Source organism: Rhamphochromis sp. 'chilingali' (assembly GCF_963969265.1).
Source record: "Rhamphochromis sp. 'chilingali' genome assembly, chromosome: 18".
NCBI classification, from domain to species: Eukaryota; Metazoa; Chordata; class Actinopteri; order Cichliformes; family Cichlidae; genus Rhamphochromis; species Rhamphochromis sp. 'chilingali'.
In genome coordinates, this window is record NC_137945.1 from 22,576,784 (window position 1) to 22,600,283 (window position 23,500).

Consider the following 23,500-nt stretch of genomic DNA (forward strand, 5'->3'; position numbering starts at 1 on the left):
GAGGTGCAACTGAACACCTGCAGGTCAAATTAACATAAGGATGCATTTGGAAAAATGCTCTATGTGAGTGGAAAGTTCTTTGGGTGATCTAATACTGCGTTAATTGATGCAAACATGGAGTGAGTTCATTTCAGTAATTAGCTGCTAAGTGCTGTATGGGCTCAAAATGTGGTCATAAAAATTTTGTACTTGTAAATCGGTTTTGTACTTGTAAATCAGGATTTGTATGTGTAAAAAAAAAAATAAAAAAATTGTGTGTGCGTAAAAAAGATTTGTGTGCGCGTAAAAAAGATTTGTGTGCGCGTAAAAAAGATTTGTATGTGTTAAAAAGATTTGTGTGTGGACTTAGCCAAAAAAAACCCTGCAAGTTACAAGTACGAATTTTGACCCTATTTTTCTTCCTTTCATCTGATTGGTCAATGTCATGTCAATCACAAATGTAACAATCCAATCAGAGAACAGATGGGTTTGGCTGTCGCATGGGCGCTTTTTTGAACTGCAGTTCTTTGAAGGGAATAAATGCCCTTTTACATGCCAACCCAGCATTTTCCTTCATCACCATGAAGGAAAACAGTCTGTGGTCGTCCGAGTTTGGTGATTTTTGTGTCACAGGTCTACGTGTTTAATACAGGGACTTCCACAGCCTTTTCAACAGCGCTGCGGACCGCCGGGTGGGGGCGGGCAGTGTTTTGGAAATGACAGTCTTCATTACAAAGCTTTCTTCGTTATGAATTAGCATAGATGTTTTTATTGAACATTTGAAGAACTAGCAAAAAAAACAAACTCTTGTAGAGGACATAAAGTCAGAGATAGAAAAGACAAGGAGCAGGTGCATCTAGTACAGGTAGAGCTGCTGCAAAAACCCACAGAGCCCAGCAGCCAGCAACAAATTCTGGATCCTTTGCTCTTAGTTAGCAGTTAGCATTAGCAGCACATCCTGCGTCCGATGTGAAAGGACTTTTATGCTGCGCACTGTGACTCACAGCAATGGTCCCGGGTCAGCCCTGACTTTGTGTTAAGCTAATCCTAAAGTAATAATGGTATTTCTAACCACTGATATACCACAACTTTATCCTTTCAACAGCTACTGAAAGTTAGGGGACCTAGCTGCTATCGGATATTAATATAGAGATCCTCCAGCTTCAAACTGTATAGGGCTTTGGAGTTGACGTCACGCCGCAATGCATTGTGGGAGTGCAGCGCCATTTTCGGGGTCTACGAATCAAAACAAACACACTGTGTTGGAACGACGACTACAAGAAAGATGCTTAAAAGCAGCTCAAAAGAGAATGAACTGTATAGACACTGATTGCGTGCAGAGGCAAAGCAGCGGTACTTGCAGAAAATAGTGTGCATTGGAAATGTGGACCCGTATGAAATACGGCTGTGGTGTAGAAACCCTGAAGACCAACTGCTATTGACGTAGCCTGACATATTTTCGTACCTTGTCTGTGGAGTCAGCGCGTACAAGTCGTCATTCAAACAAAGGGAAGTCAGCTTGAGTACTGCGTGTGAAATGCGTTTGATTTCCCTGCAAACATTCAGATTAGTGCAGCATAAATTCATTCATGAGGGGAAATTACAGTGAGAACATGTGGAGGCTGTTAGGTATGGAACGCCAGGACTGCCATAATGAATTAATTAAATACACCATTAAAAAATTGATTAAATGTGGCAATAATTAATTAAAATCGGAAATAATTAATTACATAAATATTTATGACACATGTAATTAATTAATTATTGACACATTTAATTAATTATTGACACATTTAACCCTTTAGAGCCGGTCGGAGCGGGCACGCTCTGTTTTGCGTAACTATTTTTAAATCCCGGTAGCACTGCAACCACGTAAGCTAGCGCAATAATTTTTTTTGCATATGAAACCGGAGGAGTTGTACTTACATCTTATGCCATCAGCTTGTCCTAGGTCACGGTTTCCTTCCACATAAAGCTTTGCAAAAACTGCATAAAAAGCACTTACAGCAACAAAAACATAATATTCCAGAAACACGCTTTGCCAATCCGATCAGCTGTTTGTAACACTTCTTACGTTGGAATAGACGTCAGTGCGAACTTTTGCATGTCCGCCATTACCTGCCCGAAACCGGGAGTGACGTCATTTGTATGTAGTTTTTTTTACCATCAGGGCCTCAGGGCCTATACTGGTATTTTTAAAAGTTATCTTTGACTTTATGACTTTCTGTGTCGTTTCTGGGATGCTTAGGACTCATATTGCACTGCTGGAAATAGTTTATTTTGATGCATATGCTGCTTTTTTGCAAATTTGCATTATAATATTTATTTTAGTTTTTCCTGCAGTATATGAAAATTGGTGTATTTCAAAAATAATACTACGAAGACACTCAAAATAAATTTCCTGTGGTAGGAAACTATTTTGTGCAACTTTTTTGTATTTACAGTTTTGAGGGATAAGCCTCTTAAATTTCTCTAACTAGAAATATATGTTAAAAAAACAAAAACGATTTTCAATTTTTTTGTAGTTTATTGCACTTTTTTGCAATTTATGTAATTACTATGCACTTAATGAATACATATTATTAAAATCTGGGCTATAATTGTTGAATTGATGTATAGCAACTTGAAATGCTCCCAAAAATGGCTCCACAGCATGAAAAATATAATATAAGCTCTGCCGGACTTGGTTCTATGGTAGGTCTTAAAGGGTTAATTAATTATTGACACATTTAATTAATTATTTCTTTATTTCACATTTTAATTAATTATTGCACAGTTGACACCTTCAGGTCTCACCATGAAATAATTTTATCTGTCAACCTCACCCATCAAACTCAGGGGGCGGGGCTAACGCTGATTGAGTCAAAACCATTGCTTTGGCCTGGTGGCCATTGTTTTTAGCACACAACAACCGGCATGTGGAAACTAACAGAACTGAACTTTGAAAAACCCTGTTTGTGTGTCACCAAATACCGTTTTAATATCTTTTTAGCCGAGAATGTAGTGGTTTAATCTTCATGTGTCTGGTCGGTTTGTCAACGATTTCGGAGATGTTTGCCCAGTCTCACGGCAAAGCGTGGATAGACCCGTTCGCCTCGCAAGCAATCGAGCTGTTATTACCACCGACAAAGCTCAGGCCCCGGTACACAGCTGTAATAACCCCCGCTGACACTGACTTCTTTTACTGAGGTTATATTTATCGGTGTTTTATTTCCTGATGTTCTTATGTGTCCTACGTGTTTCAGTCGCCAATTCTGAATTAGGGCTGGGCCATATTATACCGTTCACGATAATACCGGTATAATGTTAGGCAACGATAGGAAAATGAAATATTGCGATAGAATGGGAGTAAAACGCGCATGCCCAGTGCCTTTGTTTTCATACGCACATGGCCGATTGTTGACTGAAACAAGATTTGGTTTGTAAAAATGGTGCAACTTCAGTGATGTGGAACTGGTTTGGTGTTTGTCTGTCAGATACATGGCAAAGCACATTTTTTTGCAGAAGATGCAAGCGGCCGTCGTTATTGTCGTATTTGTCGGACTAAGATGCTCTTAAATCTGGGAGTAATCTGGGTCCTAAACTCCGTATGCTTCAGGTCAAACGAACACTGCAGCATCACTGAGAGTTAAAAACTGTCTAAATTCTTTCATCTTTAATAAAACGATCAGCATTGCTGCTTTACCAGGTGTAACTATGAAGTTTAACTTCCAGGCATCCATGAAAACTAAATTTATTACATTTAACGGAGTTAGAAGTTAGCAGGAAGCTAGCGGAAGTTAGCTCGCTAGTTTCGCTAGTTACCCAAGCATGATATTGCATGTTCTGACTGAGAGATTTCTGAAAAAATTCAAACGTACAGCTCTGCAACCACTTGCAACATAAATGAAGACAGGAAACTAAACAGCAGTGACGTTTGTAGGGTTACTGAAGTTGGGCTAGCTGGTATATAATGATGTGCTACGTGATCGCTAGCGACACAGCTATGTTAGCATAACAAACAGTGAAGCTGGAGGACGAACACTAACACTTTCCCACTTATAAAAGTTAACGTTCCTGATAGTTAGAGACAAATGCAATCGCATGGCAGGATGCTGTAAACACCAAACTTCAGTCAGGAGAACAACTGAGATAATCCATCCACAATACGAGGTTAGTCATTAATATACTGCAACAACATGGGAATAGAGCAGCTGCCAGAGAATTCAACATTAATGAATCAATGGTACAGAAGTGGAGGAAGCAAGAAGAATGAGTTTAATAAAGTTTGATTTATCTGACTGCTTTGTTTCACTTAATGTGCGTTATAATCCCGTGCACCTTATGGTCCGAAAAATACGTACTGCACACTGCAGTTTAATGTTGCAAAGCACCTCTTTTTAACTTCAGTGGATATTATACATGGTTATGCTCAGGATATGTCAGCCCATTTCTACTGGAAATGCCTTTTGGTTAAACTTTCAGCAAGGAATTTGCATTTGCACTGTTACATTTTTATAAAGCTTTAATGTACATAAAAACCAGCTTCTTGTTTAAGTGAAAATAAATGGAAGGTTGTCTTTTTGCGCTAGTAATGTTGTGGAGTTGTATTTTGTCTCGCACCAATTATATCGTCAGTTATATCGTTATCGCAAATTTTCAAATATATATCGTGATAAATATTTTTGGCCATATCGCCCTGCTCTATTCTGAATTATAACTAACATTAAAAACATGTTTAAGGAGGAGAGAAAGCAAATAAATTCGATTAACAGCTGATCTTTGGGTTTTTGTTCAGTAATCAGCGTGACCTGCGTATAAACGCATAAAAGAGATAACGTTGGTGTTTCCGTCATGTAGTAACTGCTGGCTTTAACTGTACAAAGGTTGTTCGACACTATGAAACACATACAGACTTCATGATGTTCGGCTAATATTTTTATTGTGTATATTAATCATGAGGGTAAACGGCCCTGTACACCACGGAGTGAGGTCAGCATATCCACGATATCTTCAGCTCCATGAGTTAACACAGAGTTTCCCAGCTGACTAATCTAACGGTCATCTACGAATATGTCACGGATCATATCAATATGATTTTACAAAAAATCATCCTTATTACTGCCAACTATTCCAGAGACGTGAAAATCTACAGCATAAAGAACAAAACATCCAGAAGTCTGCACATGTGTTTCATAGTTTGTAACAAGCCTTTGACAGTTAAACATAACATGACCGAAAAAGAAAAAAAAAAGAGAAAAAAAAAATCACAAATTATATGTTAACTTCATTTATTTTTATTTAAGTAAACTCGAAATATTCTAACAGGCAGCTGGTGCTTAGAATACAGTTGAATAACTATTAAAAAACAGATGATATAATATTTCTGTCCAGGTTGCAGTCTTCATGATGAACACGCTGTTGCAAACTCCTCTCGGTGGAAATGCGCCTTCTCTTCTCTTTCTTTAAAACATTTTAAAAGTTAGTTTACTCTCAAGATTCACTGTTAAATCCAAAACACACCAGATAAAGAAAAGCGAATAGTTCAGTCTAACACATGTGCCAGTGAACCATTAAACGTCTGTGAAACTATGCAGTTATGAAACGTAACTTTAACCTCAGCCAAACCGATTTGCTCAGTTGTAAATAAAACAGCGAAGTAAACGTGACCCGACAGACAGAACCTGAGTGAATGAAGTCCAGCGTTTAACCACTGAGAGCCAAAACTCAGGCGAGGTTTCAAAGCTGTGTGCCGGTGATTGGACATCAGCCGCTGATGAAGCTGGTTCGCCTATAAAGTGCTCTGTAAGGAAACAAGCTCCAGCAGCTCTGCGCTCGGGGAAAACACTATATTTCCTTATCTTGTGCAGAAAAATGCGCTGACATTGTGTTATATCGAGCACCGGCTGCCCAGTTAAACTGTGACTATCACCAGGTAACGTAGGCATGTTTCTTGAATTAGCAGCAGGTGTTAAACAGCTGACAGATGAGGAGGAGGATGCATGCAGGTAAACTGAGGGTCTGTTGAGCTGATCGCTGGTTTCGTGAGAAAAATGTCAGCTCGTTCTTTATGTTACAGAAGCACAGAGACACAAGACCAGGCGGAAAGAGACGTTCGTTCGGTGAAAATGAGAATCTGCGAATGCAACATGTGGAACACGGAGAGTGGAATATGTAAACAAACCGGTTAACGTAACCCCCTGGGTGCACTCGGCATGCTAATTGTTAGCAGAGCTAGTGAAATCTCTGAAAACATCTGAGCACTTTTGCAAACATGTTCTATATTGACAACCTGACCAGACATGTGAAGATTACGGTGCGACATTCGCGGCTAAAACACTGTTAAAAGTGTAGTTGGTGACAGAAAAACGGGGTATTTTAAAACTAATTAACCCCGCCCCCTGAGTTTGATGGGTGAGGCTGACAGATAAAATTAATTCAAGATGAGAGCCAGGCGCCAGGACTGCCAAAATGAAATAAATAAATATATCATTAAATAATTAATGAAATGTGTCAATACTTAATTAAAATGTGAAATACATAAATAATTAATTAAATATATCATTAAATAAATAATTAAATGTGTCAATTAATTAATTACATGTGTCATACCTATTTATTTAACTAATTAATTCCAATTTTATTTAATTATTGCCACATTTAATTAATTATTTAATGGTGTATTTAATTAATTCATTATGGCAGTCCTGGCGTTCCATAGCTCTTGTTCCCTCTCTGTTCCTCTCTCTCCCTCTTTATGCTGACAATCAAGCCAAACACCAACATCATCAAATATAGAGTTGAAACCAGATATTTACACACTCTTCAGATAAAAACACAAACACTTTTTTTAATTGTAACATCAAATCAGACTAAATGTTTATTTTTTTAATTGATAAATATAAAAACATATTTGTTAACTTTAAGAGTAAAGAGAGAAACTATCTGTATTTCTTAATTGCAAATGGCACCAAATTGTATTCAAAATTGAGCCACACTTACGGAGCTCCAGTTCTCTTCATGGTGTTTTGGTTGACATCTCTTGATTTTCCCATTTAAAAGAAACAGGCTCTGTGTTTTGCCTTATATGCATCCACAGGTGTGCCACCAGTTTACTCACATGGACTCTACTAACCTATCAGAAGCTTCTTCAGCTCAGAATGGAAACATCTGGAGTTTTCTTATTAATTAACAATAAACTTAGTGTATATGTACTCCTAAATTTGATGAAAGTGATAAAAAATAGACAGCTCTGTCTCTCTTTATTCTGACGTTTAACTAATTCAAAAGATATTTCAATATTTATTTATCCAAAACAAAACAAGTTTACTTTAAATTGATGTTTAACAGTAAAAAAATGTTCTTGTGTTTTCCATAAAGTGTATGTAAATATCTGGTTTAAACTGTGAATATACTGCTGTGTATTGAAGTTCCTCTTGTCTTGCATAGAAATATACTGAACAACATACAAAGCATAATATATAAAATAACATCTACCAGAGTTTTTTCTTTGAAAGAAGCCCCTTATGTCCATTCTTGTATATCAGTACATTACTGAAACCGATTTATTTAGCCGTGGAGGGTAACAACTGAAAATATGAAATAAACACACATGTAAGCTAAGACTCTCTAAAGAAACAGCATTGTTGTTGTTCGGCTTTTCATTTCGCCATTTGTTGATTCACTTGAAGAGCAAGTAACGTAATATGGGTCACGTGATCAGTTTGATATCAATCTTTCGTGATGCACCGTCATATTTACATTATTTGTACAGTAGGAATGATTTGCTTTGGTACCTGGTCAAACTTCAGTTCTCCTCTGTCTGCCCAGTGTTGCCAACTCCTCAGTAAGGAAAATTGCTATTGGTTGTCCTAAAAGTCGCTAGAAGTCGCTAAATGACGTCATCGCCTAATTTGCATAATTGGTCATGCTAATCTAATTGTAACCTATGTTGTTGGAGAGAGAAATAACATCGTGGAAGAGACATAAAGTGAGTAAAAAACGTCCTAAATGCATTTAGAGTTTATTTAGAACTACAAATTAAATTTCTTTTAGCAATTATTGTTTTTTTTAATGTCACAATTCCAACCCTGCTCCTTTACCCGGGCTTGGACCGGCAAAAGTGACCCGAAATAGGCCCTCTGGTGGAGTTACATTGTGTGTGTGTTTATAAGTAGTTTTAAACCTTGTGATCCACAAAACAGCATAAGAGTAAAAGAGTAAAAGAAGAACTGACTGTGTTACAGCACCCGCTGCTTGTTGAGAGTAAAAGCGATACGCGCTTTCACGTCTTTTTTAAGCGACTTTTTTTAGAAATAAAGTCGCTAAGGGGTCTGAAAACTCGCTAAATATAGCGACAAAGTCGCTAAGTTGGCAACACTGTGTCTGCCTGGCTCCTTTTCTCCAACAGCGCACTCGCAGGCAGCAGCTGCCCCGCCCCCTCGCTCAGTGCTTAGTGCCTGAGCTCGGATCATACCAATATTAGGGGGGGGATTTACGCACAGTTGTGAATTCCCACAGTGTGCACTATGTGCTTCGAATATTGTGTGTAGTTTTGTTTTATACAGTTGTCAGCCAGGCATCTAACTATGAAAAAATTACACTCCAAAAGACCCCGGGCTTCTGAAAAAACAACCCGGGCTTAAGCCCAGTAAGCCTTAACTTAATATACAGATTGCATGCTGTTGTTAACTGTGTGGTTTTTGATGGTTATGTTTAAGAGGTTTGTATTGAAAGTATTTTGTGATAGTTTGTGGTGGGTCATGTGATTTGGGTGGTATTGATTGCTTATTTTAGGCACCTGTTCATGCAGTGTCAGTTGGAGCAGAGAGGATTGCTGAGTTTTTGGTTCTCTTGCGTGCTTTGCTTTAGATGTGTTTCCTTTAGTTTTCTTTTATTGATAACGATTTAAAGAATGTTATACAGTCTAACTGGGCCCCACAAACTATCAGCTAAAGAGAATAAATAAATTAAATTGCTGCACATTTTGCAGACTAACAGTTTAAGATTATTTAAAACATAAAATATATATTTTTATAACATTAAATATAAAGAGTCAAATAGAAGTCTTTCTAAAGTTATTTAATGATATTTATATTATGAAAAGCAGATTTTGACATTTTAAGTTTTTCCTGTTGTCAGATAAAACAAACACGCACAAAACAAAAGCAAACAACAAGAACACAAAGCTGGAAAACCCACCCGATTGATCAAAATCAACTCAAAACACTCCCACACAACAGAAACTCCTCTATTCCTCGCTGGCTCCAAATCTCTCAGTAAAAATATCAGTGGTTTGCTATCTGTCACCATCAAAACACTCCACAAATCCCGCGAATGATTCGCTTCCTTATAAACCATTGAATCAGATACCGAAGCAGTTAGGTTCTAAATGAAGCTTCGAGCGTCACTGATCACGTGACTCTGGCCAAATGAATCAAGCTTCGACACAGTGCTTCTGAAGCAGTGTGTTGATTTTTTTTTTTTGACACACGCACCGGAGCGTCAGCTTCAAGCGGGCCATCACTAGCTGTTTGTCTGCAGTAGGATTGAATAAGCGTGGGCACAGATGATTTTGTTTGTACTGAAATCATGACACTGCTTTCTCCCTCCACAGTTGAACAGGGAGTCCAGTTTGAAGAAACTGGTTTAAGCTGTTGGGAAGCATGAAGCAGATGGTTGGGTGCAGAGCAGGGGTGGACAATCTCAGTCCACCCGGTGTCCCTGCAGGTTTTAGATGTGTCCTTGAACCAACACAGCTGATTTAAATGGCTAAATTAGCTCCTCAACATGTCCTGAAGTTCTCCAGAGGCCTGGTAACGAACTAATCATGAGATTCAGGTGTGTTGACCCAAGGTGAGATCTAAAACCTGCAGGGACACTGGCCCTCGTGGACTCAGATTGCCTGAACATTGCACTCACTCTGACCTCAGTTTAAAAGGCCCTCAGCAGTCAATGGTTTGGTCAAGAATGTGTTGAGACTGACCAACAGGTCTTTAAAAGAGCTTCAGCTCTCCCTGCAAAGACCTGATAGAAACTCTTAAAACATTACACTGATGTCTCTTTCCATTGATGATTTTTTGTGATTTTGTTGTTCTATGTAATTCACATCTGGGGTCTCATCTTTTTGTGTTACCTTTTTTTTTTTTTTTTTTTTTTTTTTTTGGAGCAGTCTATATTCACATTGGTTTTGGGAGGGTTGTTTTCTTAAAGCCTACTTTTTTTTTTTGGTCAATTTCTTTGTTTCTCTCCACAGCACCTCACAAGTAAGGCACACACCCTCACCAAGAGCTGCTCTACAGTCACAGACTCTGGTCAGGAGAAGAGATTTTCCAGTGCCTACTCTCCTGGGTTCAGTGGGTGAAGTGGAACAGGTACATCCTAATGCAGTTTATGAACCCATGACTGGTTATCATGTCTTCAACTCTCACTGAGCTGACATCAGTGTGGTTGTTGATACTGCAAAACAGGATGGTTCAAACAGATGCTTCGAATCCTCAGCAACAAACCACCTGCTCCAGCAGAGATGCTTAAACCAGTTTTGTCTTTTTTAGTCTGTGAAGCTGCAAAAATGGCAGACTGGAAGACTCAGGTGGCTTTCATCAATCTGAATCTCTCAGAATCTCAACAGGTATGTACTCAGCATTGTTGCCCAGTGAGCAATGTTCAAGTGAAATCTGGTGGCAAATTGTAGGAATGCAGCCAAAATGCCTGTGACTAGTGCCAAAGCATAACAGTAAATATTCTGACCCATGTGGTCAGTTAAAGAGGGTGGGGGGGTAGAGAAAGGCCACTTCCTCCCTTGTGTTGGTGTAGCTGAAGTTGTAGAAGTTAAATATTGCACAGTACTGTCAATATTTTCTCCTCTTGCCTTTGGTGCAGTTTATCCATCTAGATTATTTTGGTATGGACAACCCACTTTTGTAGTTTTCTCTGAGCTCCGTGTCTCTGAAAAGTAATGTTTCCATCCTAAAGAAATCCAGACTGTGTTACAGATCTACTGACCTTGTAGGAATTCTTTTCTTTCCTCTGAACTACATCTGCTAACCATATCAGTGTCCTGGAGGAAGCATGTAAAGGCTTTGAACAAGAAGCTTGACTTCATGACAGGCTTCATGCTTCTTTGTAGTTGGCAGGTGTAGACACTGCACCAGATTACTGAGTTTTAACAAATTCATATACCAGATGTTTGGCTGGTCGATGCCACCAGGCAACGGACATTATGAATTCAACCCTGTTGTTTTAAACACTGGTATGAATGTAAACAACTCCAGAGTTGACAACACAAGTTTTGAAGGAGCAAATTAGAGCCTTGACAGCAGCTAATGTTCCTTTAATTACAAATATTTTAATGTATATCAGCTTTTTTTGTATTAAGTTTTAATCTTCTTGTCTTCATGTAGCTCAACATATCAGTCTCCAATTGGGGTGAACTTTTGGCCCTTTATTTTTAACCGTTTGATTAGAAATATTTGAATTCAGTCGACTCTGGCTATTTTAAATACAGTTTGTTCGATCCAAAATACCTACTGGGAGACAGAACATCATCGAAGTTTTCTATATAATAAGAGATGAATTAATGAAAATGTGTTTTATTTCAGGTTGTAGCTTCCAGTATTTGTAAAAAATAATATACATAAAGAATATTATCTGCCTTGTGTATGAGAAACTATAAATAAAATATTTGTTTCACCTATTCAAAACTGAATTTTCTACATGTCTCCAAACCTTCTTCAGAGATTGAACATTAGGGATGGGTATCAAAAACTGGTTCTTGTTGAGAACCGGTTCCCACTGTTTCAATTGTTTGCCATTTTTGCAAACGATTCCCTTATCGATTCCAGTCGCCCCGAATGACGTCACCACGTTGCGGAGCGTCATTTACCTGGCAGGAAACATGGCGGCTCAAACGCTAAAAAGTTTGATTATACTTTACGAGAACGGATGACAACAGGGCAACTTGCAATACTTGCCAAGTAGATATTTCATTTAAGGGAGGAAACACTACGAATATGCAAAAGCATTTGCTCACAAAACACGCGATAACCTTAAATGAATGTCATGTTTTTAATTCCGCTCCGGACTCGTGAATCTCAACCCAGCAGCAGCGGTAACGTTTACACGTCCTCTCCCGTTAATGCGGCAGGTAAATAATCAACTAACAGTGCATATTATGTTAGCGCGATCTGCCTTATTACAAAACCTGCCATTACTGTGCATTTAGGTGACCATGATGAGAGAGACAGACAGAGTCTGGCTGGCTCAGATGCTGGCAGTTCTCGCTGCAGTCTACCGGTAGCGTCTCCTTTCAGGCCAGGATAGACGAATGTCACCGAGCAGTGACTGAGTTTGTGGTCAAAGCCTTGCACCCATTTGCCACAGCAGATACCCCGATTTTTGGTAAGTGAATGTGTGTAATTGTAGGCAGGGACATTACTGGATATTCTTGTGTAATTGCTACAGAATAATTTATGTTATACTTTGTTATTGCTACAGAAGAATATTTATTTTATTTTACATTTACAATCTGAATCTGAATCGTGAAAATCTTATCAATACCCATCCCTACTGAACATCCAAATGTTTTAGAGACCTTAGACGTCTATCTTTCCACGTTAACTTGAGCTACAATCCCCTATATTCACAATCACAGTATGAGACCCCGTGTCAAGCTCGTGTTGTCACAGTCTACGCCTCACTACGTCTGCTGATTTATTGTTTTTTTTTGGTTTTTTTGTTATTTTACAAAGAACTGCTGCACATGAAGATCCACAGATACATAAACCAGCAATCATCTTGTGGTGTGTCTGTTGGAGAGAGAGAGAGTATGTGTGTTTCTTTGTCGCCATTGTACTTGATGATGAGGGTGGGAAGCTGCAATAATGGCCCCCAGGAGCCAGCGGCAGACACAGATGGATCCAGAAGAACCGGGTCATCCAGCACCCCCAACAGTAACAAAGACCTGAGGCTGTGGATGAACACATCAGTGGAATTCAATGGTTAATTAATCAATTGATTATATTCATATCTGTGATTCCCAAAGAGAACAAGGACATAACAGGATGTGGGGAATATAGACCAACGTGAAATTGAAAACTATTGTGCTGATGAAAAAAAGCCTTACATTTGGTTAGTTTGGGGTCAAAACAAATGAAAGAAAAATAATTTTCTTCCAAAAGTTTGTTGGAGAATTCTTATTGTAAAAAGTGACAGTTAAACAATCTGTAAAGGAGAATTAATTGGATGAGATTTTTGGAAAGTTCTTATCAAATCAATTAGTTGCCTCCACAAAGCAGGTGCAGACTTATTGTTAAAGAGTTGAATGTGGTTCAAATGGCACCTGACCAAGAAATATGTAAGATCTAATGTTCATAGAGTTTATATAACACCACATGGGCTCGTCCGGGAGTTGAACCCGGGACCTCTCACACCTGAAGCAAGAATCATTACTCTAGAACAGGGGTTGGCAACCTGCGGCTCCGCGTGGTTTGGGAAAATAAAGTATAAGGATTTAGCTGAACTGTATTTTACTTATGTTAGTTCTTTTTTTCAACTTGTAGTTCTAAATTGGAAGATTATTGTGACACTGAAATATAAAAATAAACTTATTTTATTACTTTTTCATCGTTCAAAATAAGCGTCACACTCGCGGAAGCCTGTATGCTTGCTGAAACGAGACTTTCAACCCCAGCTAGGCCAATTATGGATCTTCAGATCCATATTATGTCAGCAGCACCGTGAACTATGTTAAAAACAAACACCGCTCACGCCTCACAGATGACAGTTTACAGTCCTGCATAAAGATGAAAGTGACTTTGTTCAGCTCTGATTTGCAGACGCTGTGCACAGAGGTTCAGGAGCAGAAGTGCCATTGTAAACATATCACGGCAGACCCGAGGATGTTTCCATGAACATGCTTTTCAGCATCTCTTTATTGACCACTTTTCACACACATTGCTGTACGCATACAGTCAGCTGTAGCTTTTCAGCTCACAGCCCGACATATACCAACAACAACACAACAGCATAGATGGCACAGACGTTAAGGAGGCGAGGCGTGATTGCGGGTTCCGCTCAGGTGCGTCGATGAAAATGGTAAATGTCCTGTATTTGTATAACTTGACTAGTCCCTAAGGACCCCAAAGCATTTATACACATTTAGTCATCCACCCACTGGTGAAGGCAAGCTACATTGTAGCCACAGGCACCCTGAAAGAGGCGAGGCTGCAGGACACTGGTGCCACCGGGCCCCTCTGACCACCACCAGGAGGCAACGGGTAAAGTGTCTTGCCCAAGGACACAACGACCAGGACAACCTTCTGGTTGCAGATGCGCTTCCCAACTCCCTGAGCCACGGTCGTCAAAGTCCCCTCCTGGGAAATTATGGCTAATGTCACACTTGGATCTGATGATAGAGAAGTGAGTCAGTGTAACCTTTATTAAATCAGGCAAAACAACACATTCTTGAATACTGTGGTGGCCTGCAGGAAGCAAAACCTCTTAAAGAAATGGAGCTAATGGTAAGCTGAAGACATCTGATGTTTATGTTAATGAATAAAACACACTGAAACATTTTGTCTTAGTTTTTATTGTTTATTAAAATACTTTTAAATCTCTAGTTTTAGCTCACAAAGAGTGACACTCAATTAGTTTAAGCCATAAAAAAGGAATGATGACATTTAGGATATTAACCATCTAGTCCAGCAGGTGGCGGTAATGCACCTTAAAGCTTTAACCGCCAAAGAAAAACCCAAAAGAAGAAGAAGAAGCCACACAGTTCCCGCTTGTTTGTGTTTAGTTTATTGTTCTGGCTCATCTAAAGAGAAGCACTAAGGTAACTTCGATGTGAGTTCGGTCAATCTTGAGTTTAGCTCCTGAGTGAAGTTTTCTGTTGCTCTCCTTGGTCTCTGTTGTCAGTTATTTGTGAACCCTGTGAAAGAAAAAGCCTCTACATCAAGTCAAGCTGCTATAAACTAATTTACAAGAAAATATCAACAAATGCTAATGAAACACAGAGAAGAAAACAGTGTTATTATTAGAAGAAAACTTTAAAATGAGCTTAGTCTAATCAGAGTTTCTATTATTTTTTGGTTTGTTACTAAGCGCTAGTTAGCATCTCTGTGGCACCTGCACTGTTTTTGAATGCAGCTAGCTAACCAAGCTAGCTAGCACCACCCTTCATCCATTTAAGGTAACTTAAATTCCAAAAATTCTGACATGTTGGCATTAAAAGCGCTATAATAAAATACATTTATGAGAAATATAAAAATAAATGTATTCCAGGCTAAAACACAGCTGCCTTTTTCTTATCAGGGCAAAGTTGTGTCGGCCCACAGGGCATGTGATTGTAAAAACTGGCCTCATTGTGAGAGGCCTGTTATTAGAATCATTTCAAAGATTATTTGATATATACTGATCAGTATTCAGCGAGTGAGTCTGCTTAACTGTTAGCAAAATAATAATGATAGGCCAGAGATACCAGAGATGCATTTTTAAAACAAATACAGCCTCGGCCCCTAAGAGGGGATCTGTGCTCTAATTTTATCACATTTAGAAGTACTGCTGATTTTTTTAAGCTCCATAATTTTTTGGAGGGTGAGATAATTTTCATGTTTGCAAACAAAACTGAAATGGAGGAACAAAGATAAATAGAATAGAATACAATAGAATAGTTTTTGTTATTTTCATTGTACATATTCAGCTAAATTGTGGGTGCTCCATACCAACTGTGCTTGGAAAACATTATAAATAATAAGACAGCTAGAATAAATGACAGAGAGGAGGAGTAAATACAAAGAGGAGGAAGGCACACATTAGAGGACAGGTTTCAGAATACTTGAAAGTAGTGCAGTGGACTTGATCCATGTATAGAATCCAAGTGTGAGTGGACTGAGTGATGAGGGTTATTCAGATCATGGCTCAGATTTCTACACCCACTCAGACAGGATAATCTTGTACGGCACACCTGATCATTTCTCACGGCACACGTATGTGCCCCACGGCACAGTGGTTTGGAAACACTGTACTAGTTTTTGCAGCTCCATTGATTGTTTTGTGTTTGTTTTTGGCCAGGACATTCTTTAAACAGGAATTGCTCTCCTGGTACTGGTGTGCCATACTGCTAAATTTGGTATCGGTGCTCAAACCTTTTGTGTTTATTTCAACCAAGTTGCCCACCCAGGGAAGCTAAATATTTGTTCTTTGTGTTCTCAAATGAACATATGAGACACTTCAGTGCAGTGTGGAGTCTAACAAAGATCTGTTTTGTGTCCCAGCTGATCAGCAGGAGGAGAAGAGTCTGACGGAGCAGCAGAGGAACAACAGCTACTTGGACTCAGCTCAGCCACTGCAGAGAAAACAATGAGCTCAACACAGAAGGTGACAGAAACTAGTGTTACGAAATACTCCATTAAAAGCTGAAGTACCGATATATGTTTTATGCTAAACTAACTGAACCTTGTGCTATATTAATGTAATGTAATAATAATGTAATAATACAATGCAGTAAACAGTAAACTTACCTGCTTATCCTGCACTAACCTGCAGAGGATTTTTACAGCAGTCTTTAAATCACACTGAGACAAAATGCACATAAAGAGTTTTGTGTTTGCTGATATTTGTTGAGCTGATAGAAACGCTGCCACATAAAAAATATTTTCTTTGTTGTCTTTGTATTGCTAGATGTTGAAATACTGCGACTGCACCTTATCAGCACCTGCAGTCGTTCAGGTTTTGTGCCAAAAAACAAACACCGGCCCAATTTAACCCCTGACTAAAGCACACAGTTTTGCCTCTTTCATCTCTCATGATTAGTACATTATCATGATTGGATTTCACATGTTACTGTTTAGGCTCTAATCAATTTGATCTTTGATACCTGCAGTGATGAAATAACTCTCCTCAAATGCCTTAAACCAGAAGTAACAAGCCTATTTTGAAAAAGTAAGGAGTAGAAAATACAGATATAATTTTTTTAATGTAGAGAGTAAAAGTAAAAAAAAAAAACCCCTCAGGTTACAATCAGACTCTGACATCATCCTGCACTGAACCAAGCTAGTAACTGTTACATTTGATTCATTATCATTGAATAAATTAGACAATTACAGAATTATATAATAAGAATCAGCAACAGGAAATATAAAAAAGTACAGACCTGGTAAACATTTATTACTATTCTGAGTGTGTTAGCATTAATATTTGTGTACAAGCAGGAGGGATGGGCATGATTTTAGAGTGTTTACAGTCATTAATTATCTTTAACACCAGGTTAGATGTAATGTGTTACTACTACCAGTAGGTGGGGATAAGAGACCTTTAAGGTGTTTGGTGCCACATTCCACCTTCAGGATTAAAACTAGTGTTAATGGAGGGAGTTTGAAGCTTCAGTTTGTTCAATGACTGCATTTCACTTACTGCCTCTGTTTGTATCTCTGTCACTGCAGGACCAACGTGGACCGAGAGGTCAGCGCTCTCAGGAGGCCGACAAACCTCACAGAAGAAAGAGAGAGAAAAAATACACCTGTGACGAGTGTGGGAATGATTTTACTTTGAAGTCTGAACTAAAACAACATCAGCTCATCCACACTGGAGAGAGACTGTTCAGCTGTGACTTGTGTGGAAAGTCGTTTTCCTGGAAGAAAGCCCTAAAAACACACCAAGTCATCCACAGTGGAGTTAAAACTTACAGCTGTGATCAGTGCGGCAAAGCTTTTACTCAAAAGATCAGCTTACAGAGACATCTAGTTACCCACTCTGGAGTTAAGGCATACAGCTGTGACTTCTGTGGAAAAACCTTCAGCCAGCTACGGAGCCGAAATATACACCTACGCATTCACTCCGGAGAAGATGTGTACTGGTGTGATCAGTGTGGCAAATACTTTACAACAGACACACACTTACAAAGCCACATGTTTACCCACACTGAGGAGAGACCTTATCAATGTGACCTGTGTGAGAAGACTTTTAAAACTCCACAGTACCTGAGAAAACACCAACAGATCCACACCAGAAAGAGACTCTACAAGTGCAGTTACTGTGAGGTATGTATTTTTATTTTATTCTTGTAAGTTCAGTCTGACTGTTTGGAACAAGTCTGCTCATTAAATTGTGTTAGCATGTTAGCACTTCTACTGCACCGAAGAGTAGCTCTGAGCCATTATTCAAGTTCTAATTTCAGTTATGATTTTTGCTTACACGATCATAAGAAAAACAAAAAGTCCTGAAAACTGATATGAAACTAAAAAGTCCTGAAAACTGATATGATGCTGTTATTGAATCTTCAGGCAGTTTCATGGTATATCATAGTGTTGTTATTATTTGTGTATAAATGGCCTTTGGTTTACAGCAGCTCATTCCTCTGTCAGGTGTAAATGGAATAAAATAAAACATAAATTAAGTACAAAACCAAACCATTCAGTAATCTTCTGATATGGTTAACAAAGTTGTATCGTTACGTAATGTTTCGTAGTATTGTAGCTGTAGTATCATTGCTTTCATATAACTTTAGTACTTTTAGTGTTAAAATAGCCATTTAATGTTATAATTTCAGTGTCATTGGGGGTAATAGTGTTTTTTTGTGTCCCAGTCAGCTGAGTGTTATAACTGCACAATTACAGTGTTATTAATGCAGTATTAAATCAGTATTATTGCAGTGTTACAGTAGTTTACCATGGGTACCCTAAAAACAGTAGTGTGGTAGTACTTAAGTGTAAGTCAGATGTTACTGTAATATTAAATAAGTATTGCTGTAGTATTATGGTGGTAGTATTGTAGTTATCGTAGCCCAGTAAACTGAGTGTGTTAATTGAAACAATTAAATATAATTGGACGTCTGCAGAGATGCTCTTTATTTCAGGCGACGTTCAGGATAAAAGTGTTGAAGGACTGACTTACACTGTCTTTGTTTAGAAGCAGAGCGACACAGATGGATCCACTTCTCAACCCTGTCATCGCTGTGGTGGTGGGAAAGACTTTCGTTGTGACATCTGTGGAAAAACTTTCAGTCAGCAAGCCGGCCTAAAAATACATCAACATAAACACACTGGAGACAAACTGAAATACTGCAAAGAATGTGGGAGAAGCTTCCCCACATCAGGTGACTTAAAACGACACAAACTCTTTCACAGTGGGGTCAAAAAGCACCTCTGTGATCAGTGTGGGTCATCCTTCACCACTGCAGGTCACCTTAAAACACACAAACGAGTCCACACAGGAGAGAAACCATACAAGTGCAGACACTGTGACAAAAGCTTCTCACGTTCAGATAATTGTAACGAGCATGAACGTACACACATGGAAGGAAACTACAGCTGTGAGCAGTGTGACAAGAGCTTCAAAAATCTCAGTTCATACTCTGCACACAAACGATCCCACGTTACTAATAAACTGTTTCACTGTTACCAATGTGCCAAAACATTCACTTCATCATCTGCTCTGTGCAAACATCAGCGCGATCACGCAGGGCTGAAATCGTTCCCATCACAGGATGACGGTGAATCTGAAGAGAGAGAAACATCCTCTTCTGGTTTCAGGGTCCAACTTAACCCTTTAGAGCCGGTCGGAGCGGACACGCTCTGTTTTGCTCCACAGAGTTCAGATAGACTCTGCTGTAAAGATCTAATGAGACAGCTATGAATGAAAATGTTCCCGTAGTTCCATTTGAATCTTTGTAAACTGTTCTTCTGTGGTGTTTGTGTTCAGTGTTTTCCTTCTTTTTTTCTCAACAGTTCAATGAAAAATCAGTTCCCTGTTCTCAAGTTTTTATTGAATTAATTTTGTTAAATAAAGTTAAATAAAGTTGTTAAATAATGTTAAAAAATGTTAAATAAAGAAAAAGTTTAATGACAAAGATTTTGAGCCATGATGTCATTTCCTGTATTTCAGAGTAAAGACTGAAGTGACAAATGGAAACATGTTTACAGTCAGAGTCTGATGATCTGTTTTCAGTGGCACAGATGGAGGTTTATCAGAGGAGGGGACTTGGCTGTTCTCTACTCACACTGAACAGGGTTCCTGCAGCTTATTAAAAATCTGTCCTGAAAGTTATGAAAAATAAGATCTTTAAATTTTTTTATCAAACTTGCTGTAGGTATGAAAACTTCTGATTTTCTGTTTAACCCTTGGATGCACAACCTACCAATACCTACACTCTTCCATGAGTGGGGTCAAAAATGACCCCAAATAGAAATAATGCATTTTGCTACAAACTTGGTTGTTATTCTTCAAAATCTTCAAAACAAAGAGTTGTAACATTCTCATATTTGAGGTATTCCTCATAAAACATGTTTGTGACATGAGGCACTTCGCATTTTTATTTGTTTTTTCATTAATTTTAAGAAATTGCAGTTTTCTATCGCATGTATCACTTTTGTATGCTTGCTCTGCATATACTGCAGAAGCTGGGTCTTCCCTCTGAAAGGCACAAGTTGTTCATCCACTGTAACACAATCACTAGGGATGAATTTCTGCCTGCACTTGACCAGGAACAGGCCCCGTATGTAGCGGAAAGCTGCCATGTGGTTTGTTTTCAGTCGGTAGGCTCTGGTCCTCTTGTCATCAAAGTGCAAGAAACGGTCAATATCTTTAAATCTTTGAATTGACATAGTGGCCTTATACAATGGGTTATGCAGAGGACTCCCAAAAAACACACCAACTTGTACATCCCAGTTCTTCTCACTTCCTGCAAAAATGGTCAATCAAATGAAGGCCAGGAGCTTTTGTTTGATTACATTTTTCCACTCTTTTCCCCTGTCTGTGGCTACTCTTTGTGCCTCCATGTTTGTGCATGTCAGCACCTCTTCTATTATATTATCAGACATGAACATCTTCCATGCATTTACTGGGGAGAAAGTACTAGACCCAGGTGCAAGCCCTGGCCAACTAATTCAGAATATTGTGGCTAGAGCAGTAAGAGGGGCTCATTGTGTTAGACTCAATATCCATTTCCTCTTCAGAGGACTCCTCTGTATCTGACTAGTCTTGTTCGGGGGGAGGGGGACGACAATAGTCTGGGTCCTCTATATCTGAGATGTCAAATTCTGAGTCAATGCCTCTGATGGGCTCTTCATCCCATCTGTCCTGGATCATTTGTAGGGCACACCTGAAGACCACTTATGTGCAGCCCTGACTTTAAATCGTGTATGTTACTGTGTAAAAATTAATTCTTGATCCATCAGAAGTGTAAGTGGGACAGTCAGAGGTGCTAAGAATGAAAGTTTCATAGAAAATTCCATAGGAACTGCTTGGGGTAATTTTTGACCCCACTTGTGGAAGAGTGGGGTAGTGATACAAAAACTGCATTTTTTAAAAAATTAATGAAAAAATAAATAAAAATGCAAATGGCCTCATGTTACAAACATATTTTATGAGGAATACCTGGAATATGAATATATTACAACTTTGCATTTTAAAGATTTTGAAGAAAAACAAGCCGTGGGGTCATTTTTGATACCACGTGTGCATCTAAGGGTTAAGCTGTCAAAAAGATTCATTTTGGAGAATAATCTTTTAAAGTTGTGGTTTCACTTGCTCAATTTATCAGCGTTTCCTGATACAAGGCAGGATGGATCCATGCTTTTGTTGTTTAAGACAAATTCTGACACTAAAATCTGAGTGTTGCAGAAATTGAGACCCATCAGACCAGGCAGCATTTTTCAATCTTCTATCGTCCACTTTAGTTCAAAAATCATTTCATTTTCTATAAGAACGTCATTAAAAACCTGTGAGAGTGCTGTTTCAGTGGAATGTAAATGTTTAACACCAGACTAAAAAACCTCCATAATACCATTAGTATCAAAATTGTATTGAATTGGGTAAATACTATGTTCTGGGAGTTTTGAGATCGGTCTATAATTTGAGAAAACTGAGGGTTCAAGGCCAGTTTTTTTAAATAAAGGATGTACAATTGCATGTTTAAAACCATCGCGAACCACACTAGAAGTCATACTGCTATTTATAACGGCAAGGACTGAAGTTCCAATCGAGGGAAAAACCTCTTTAAAGAGCCATGCAGGGATAACATCCGCAGGAGAATCAGAGGGTTTCATTTGTCTAACCAGCTCATTAAGAACTGTGAATGAAACAGGCTCAAACGAATGTAAAACAGCTGAGCAGAGAATAAACACTGATGGGTCATTTGTAGGAAGTACTATTGCTGACCTGACAGACTCGACCTTGTTTACAAAGAAATAAAAGAACTGATTACATGTGTCAGCGGAGGCTTCAGGGTTGTTTAGAGTAGAGCTGATAGTGTTAAAGAGAACACGGCGATTATGACAATTTAACACAATGATCTGAGAAAAATATCTGTTTCTCTCATTTTCACTGTATTCTGATCAAATTTCCAACATTCTTTTAACATTTCAAAAGAAACCTGCAATTTGTCTTTCTTCCACTTTCACTCTGCTCTCCTACACTGACGCCTGACTGCTCGGGTGGATTCATTTAACCAGGGCTGAGGAACACATTTTGAGAGCCTGGTTTTTAATGGGTTCACAGTGTTTAGGGTCTGAGTACAGGTTTCCTGGAACTGCAAAAGCAGCTCATCTGGGGTGGGCCCAATAAGTAATCTCGGGATCGGTAAAGATTTTCTTTATAAAAGTGGAGGAGAAGAGAGCAGCGGCGGGGTGGAGCGCGAGCTTTAAACTCATGCACAAGAGAAATGTCAAATAAAACAGGTTTGTGATGAGAGAACACTGAATCCCACATTTCCAAATATAAAACAGATAAACCATATGATAACACCAGGTCAAGAGTCTGCTCCTGCTGGTGTGTAGGGCCTTCTACAAACTGTACAAGGTCAAAACACTGAATAAGATTTAAAAACTCCTGAGCAAGCAGTCCATCAGGGCAACAGACATTAATATTAAAATCACCAACTATTATAATCTGATCCTGTTTCGGTACAATTTCAGCCCAAAACATGAAAAGTCATTTAAAAATCTTTGTTAAAGTTAGGCGCTGATAGATTACTGCACACACAACCGGTTGAGAGCGTCAAGGGTCAGATATGAGAAGTTCAACGCTGGAGGGGAAACCAGTACATGGAGTTGTTTGTAGTGAAAGTTCTTTTCTTAAAAACAGTCAATATTCCTCCTCCTCTACCTGATCTCCTTGGAGCATTAAGAAATGAGCAGTCGGAGGGTAACAGTTCAGAAATAAAGCTAGGCTCACCCACTCTCATCTGTGTCTCAGTCACAAACAGCAGATCCAATCCACTGGAAGAAAAAAAATTGTTTATAATGAACGTTTTATTTGCTAAAACCTCACATTTATCAGAGCCACCCTTGTTGGAGCTGGAGCCTGAGTAGAAGTTGTCTGTGTAGCCCACGTTAATGTGTGGAAATTCAAAAGGTTTATTCAACGACTCCCAAGACGCAAAAATCAGTGGCGAGCAGGGTTATGGACACCTCAGCCCAAAACAGGAACCAGCCAGGAGAAAACAGGATCCAGGAGACGCCTTTGGATGTGACAGAACTAGGGATGGGTATCGAAAACTGCTTCTTGTTGAGAACCGGTTCCTACTGTTTCAATTCCTTGGAATTGT

At 38.9% G+C, this 23,500-nt stretch overlaps 1 protein-coding gene across 1 annotated transcript in view; it reads left to right on the forward strand.

Annotated features, from left to right (window-relative positions):
• The window catches only part of LOC308385389 (homeobox protein NANOG-like), a gene marked incomplete at its 5' end in the record, with an annotated part of 38,183 nt that extends 18,379 nt beyond the window's left edge, over positions 1–19,804 (forward strand). The window contains 4 exons of the mRNA XM_080864240.1: positions 11,143–11,209; positions 16,233–16,335; positions 17,400–17,996; positions 18,865–19,804. Coding sequence (XP_080720366.1) covers positions 11,143–11,209; positions 16,233–16,321 — 156 coding nt within the window. The 3' untranslated portion in view covers positions 16,322–16,335; positions 17,400–17,996; positions 18,865–19,804. The remainder of the gene's footprint in view (positions 1–11,142; positions 11,210–16,232; positions 16,336–17,399; positions 17,997–18,864) is intronic.
• Between the last annotated feature and the right edge of the window lie 3,696 nt (positions 19,805–23,500).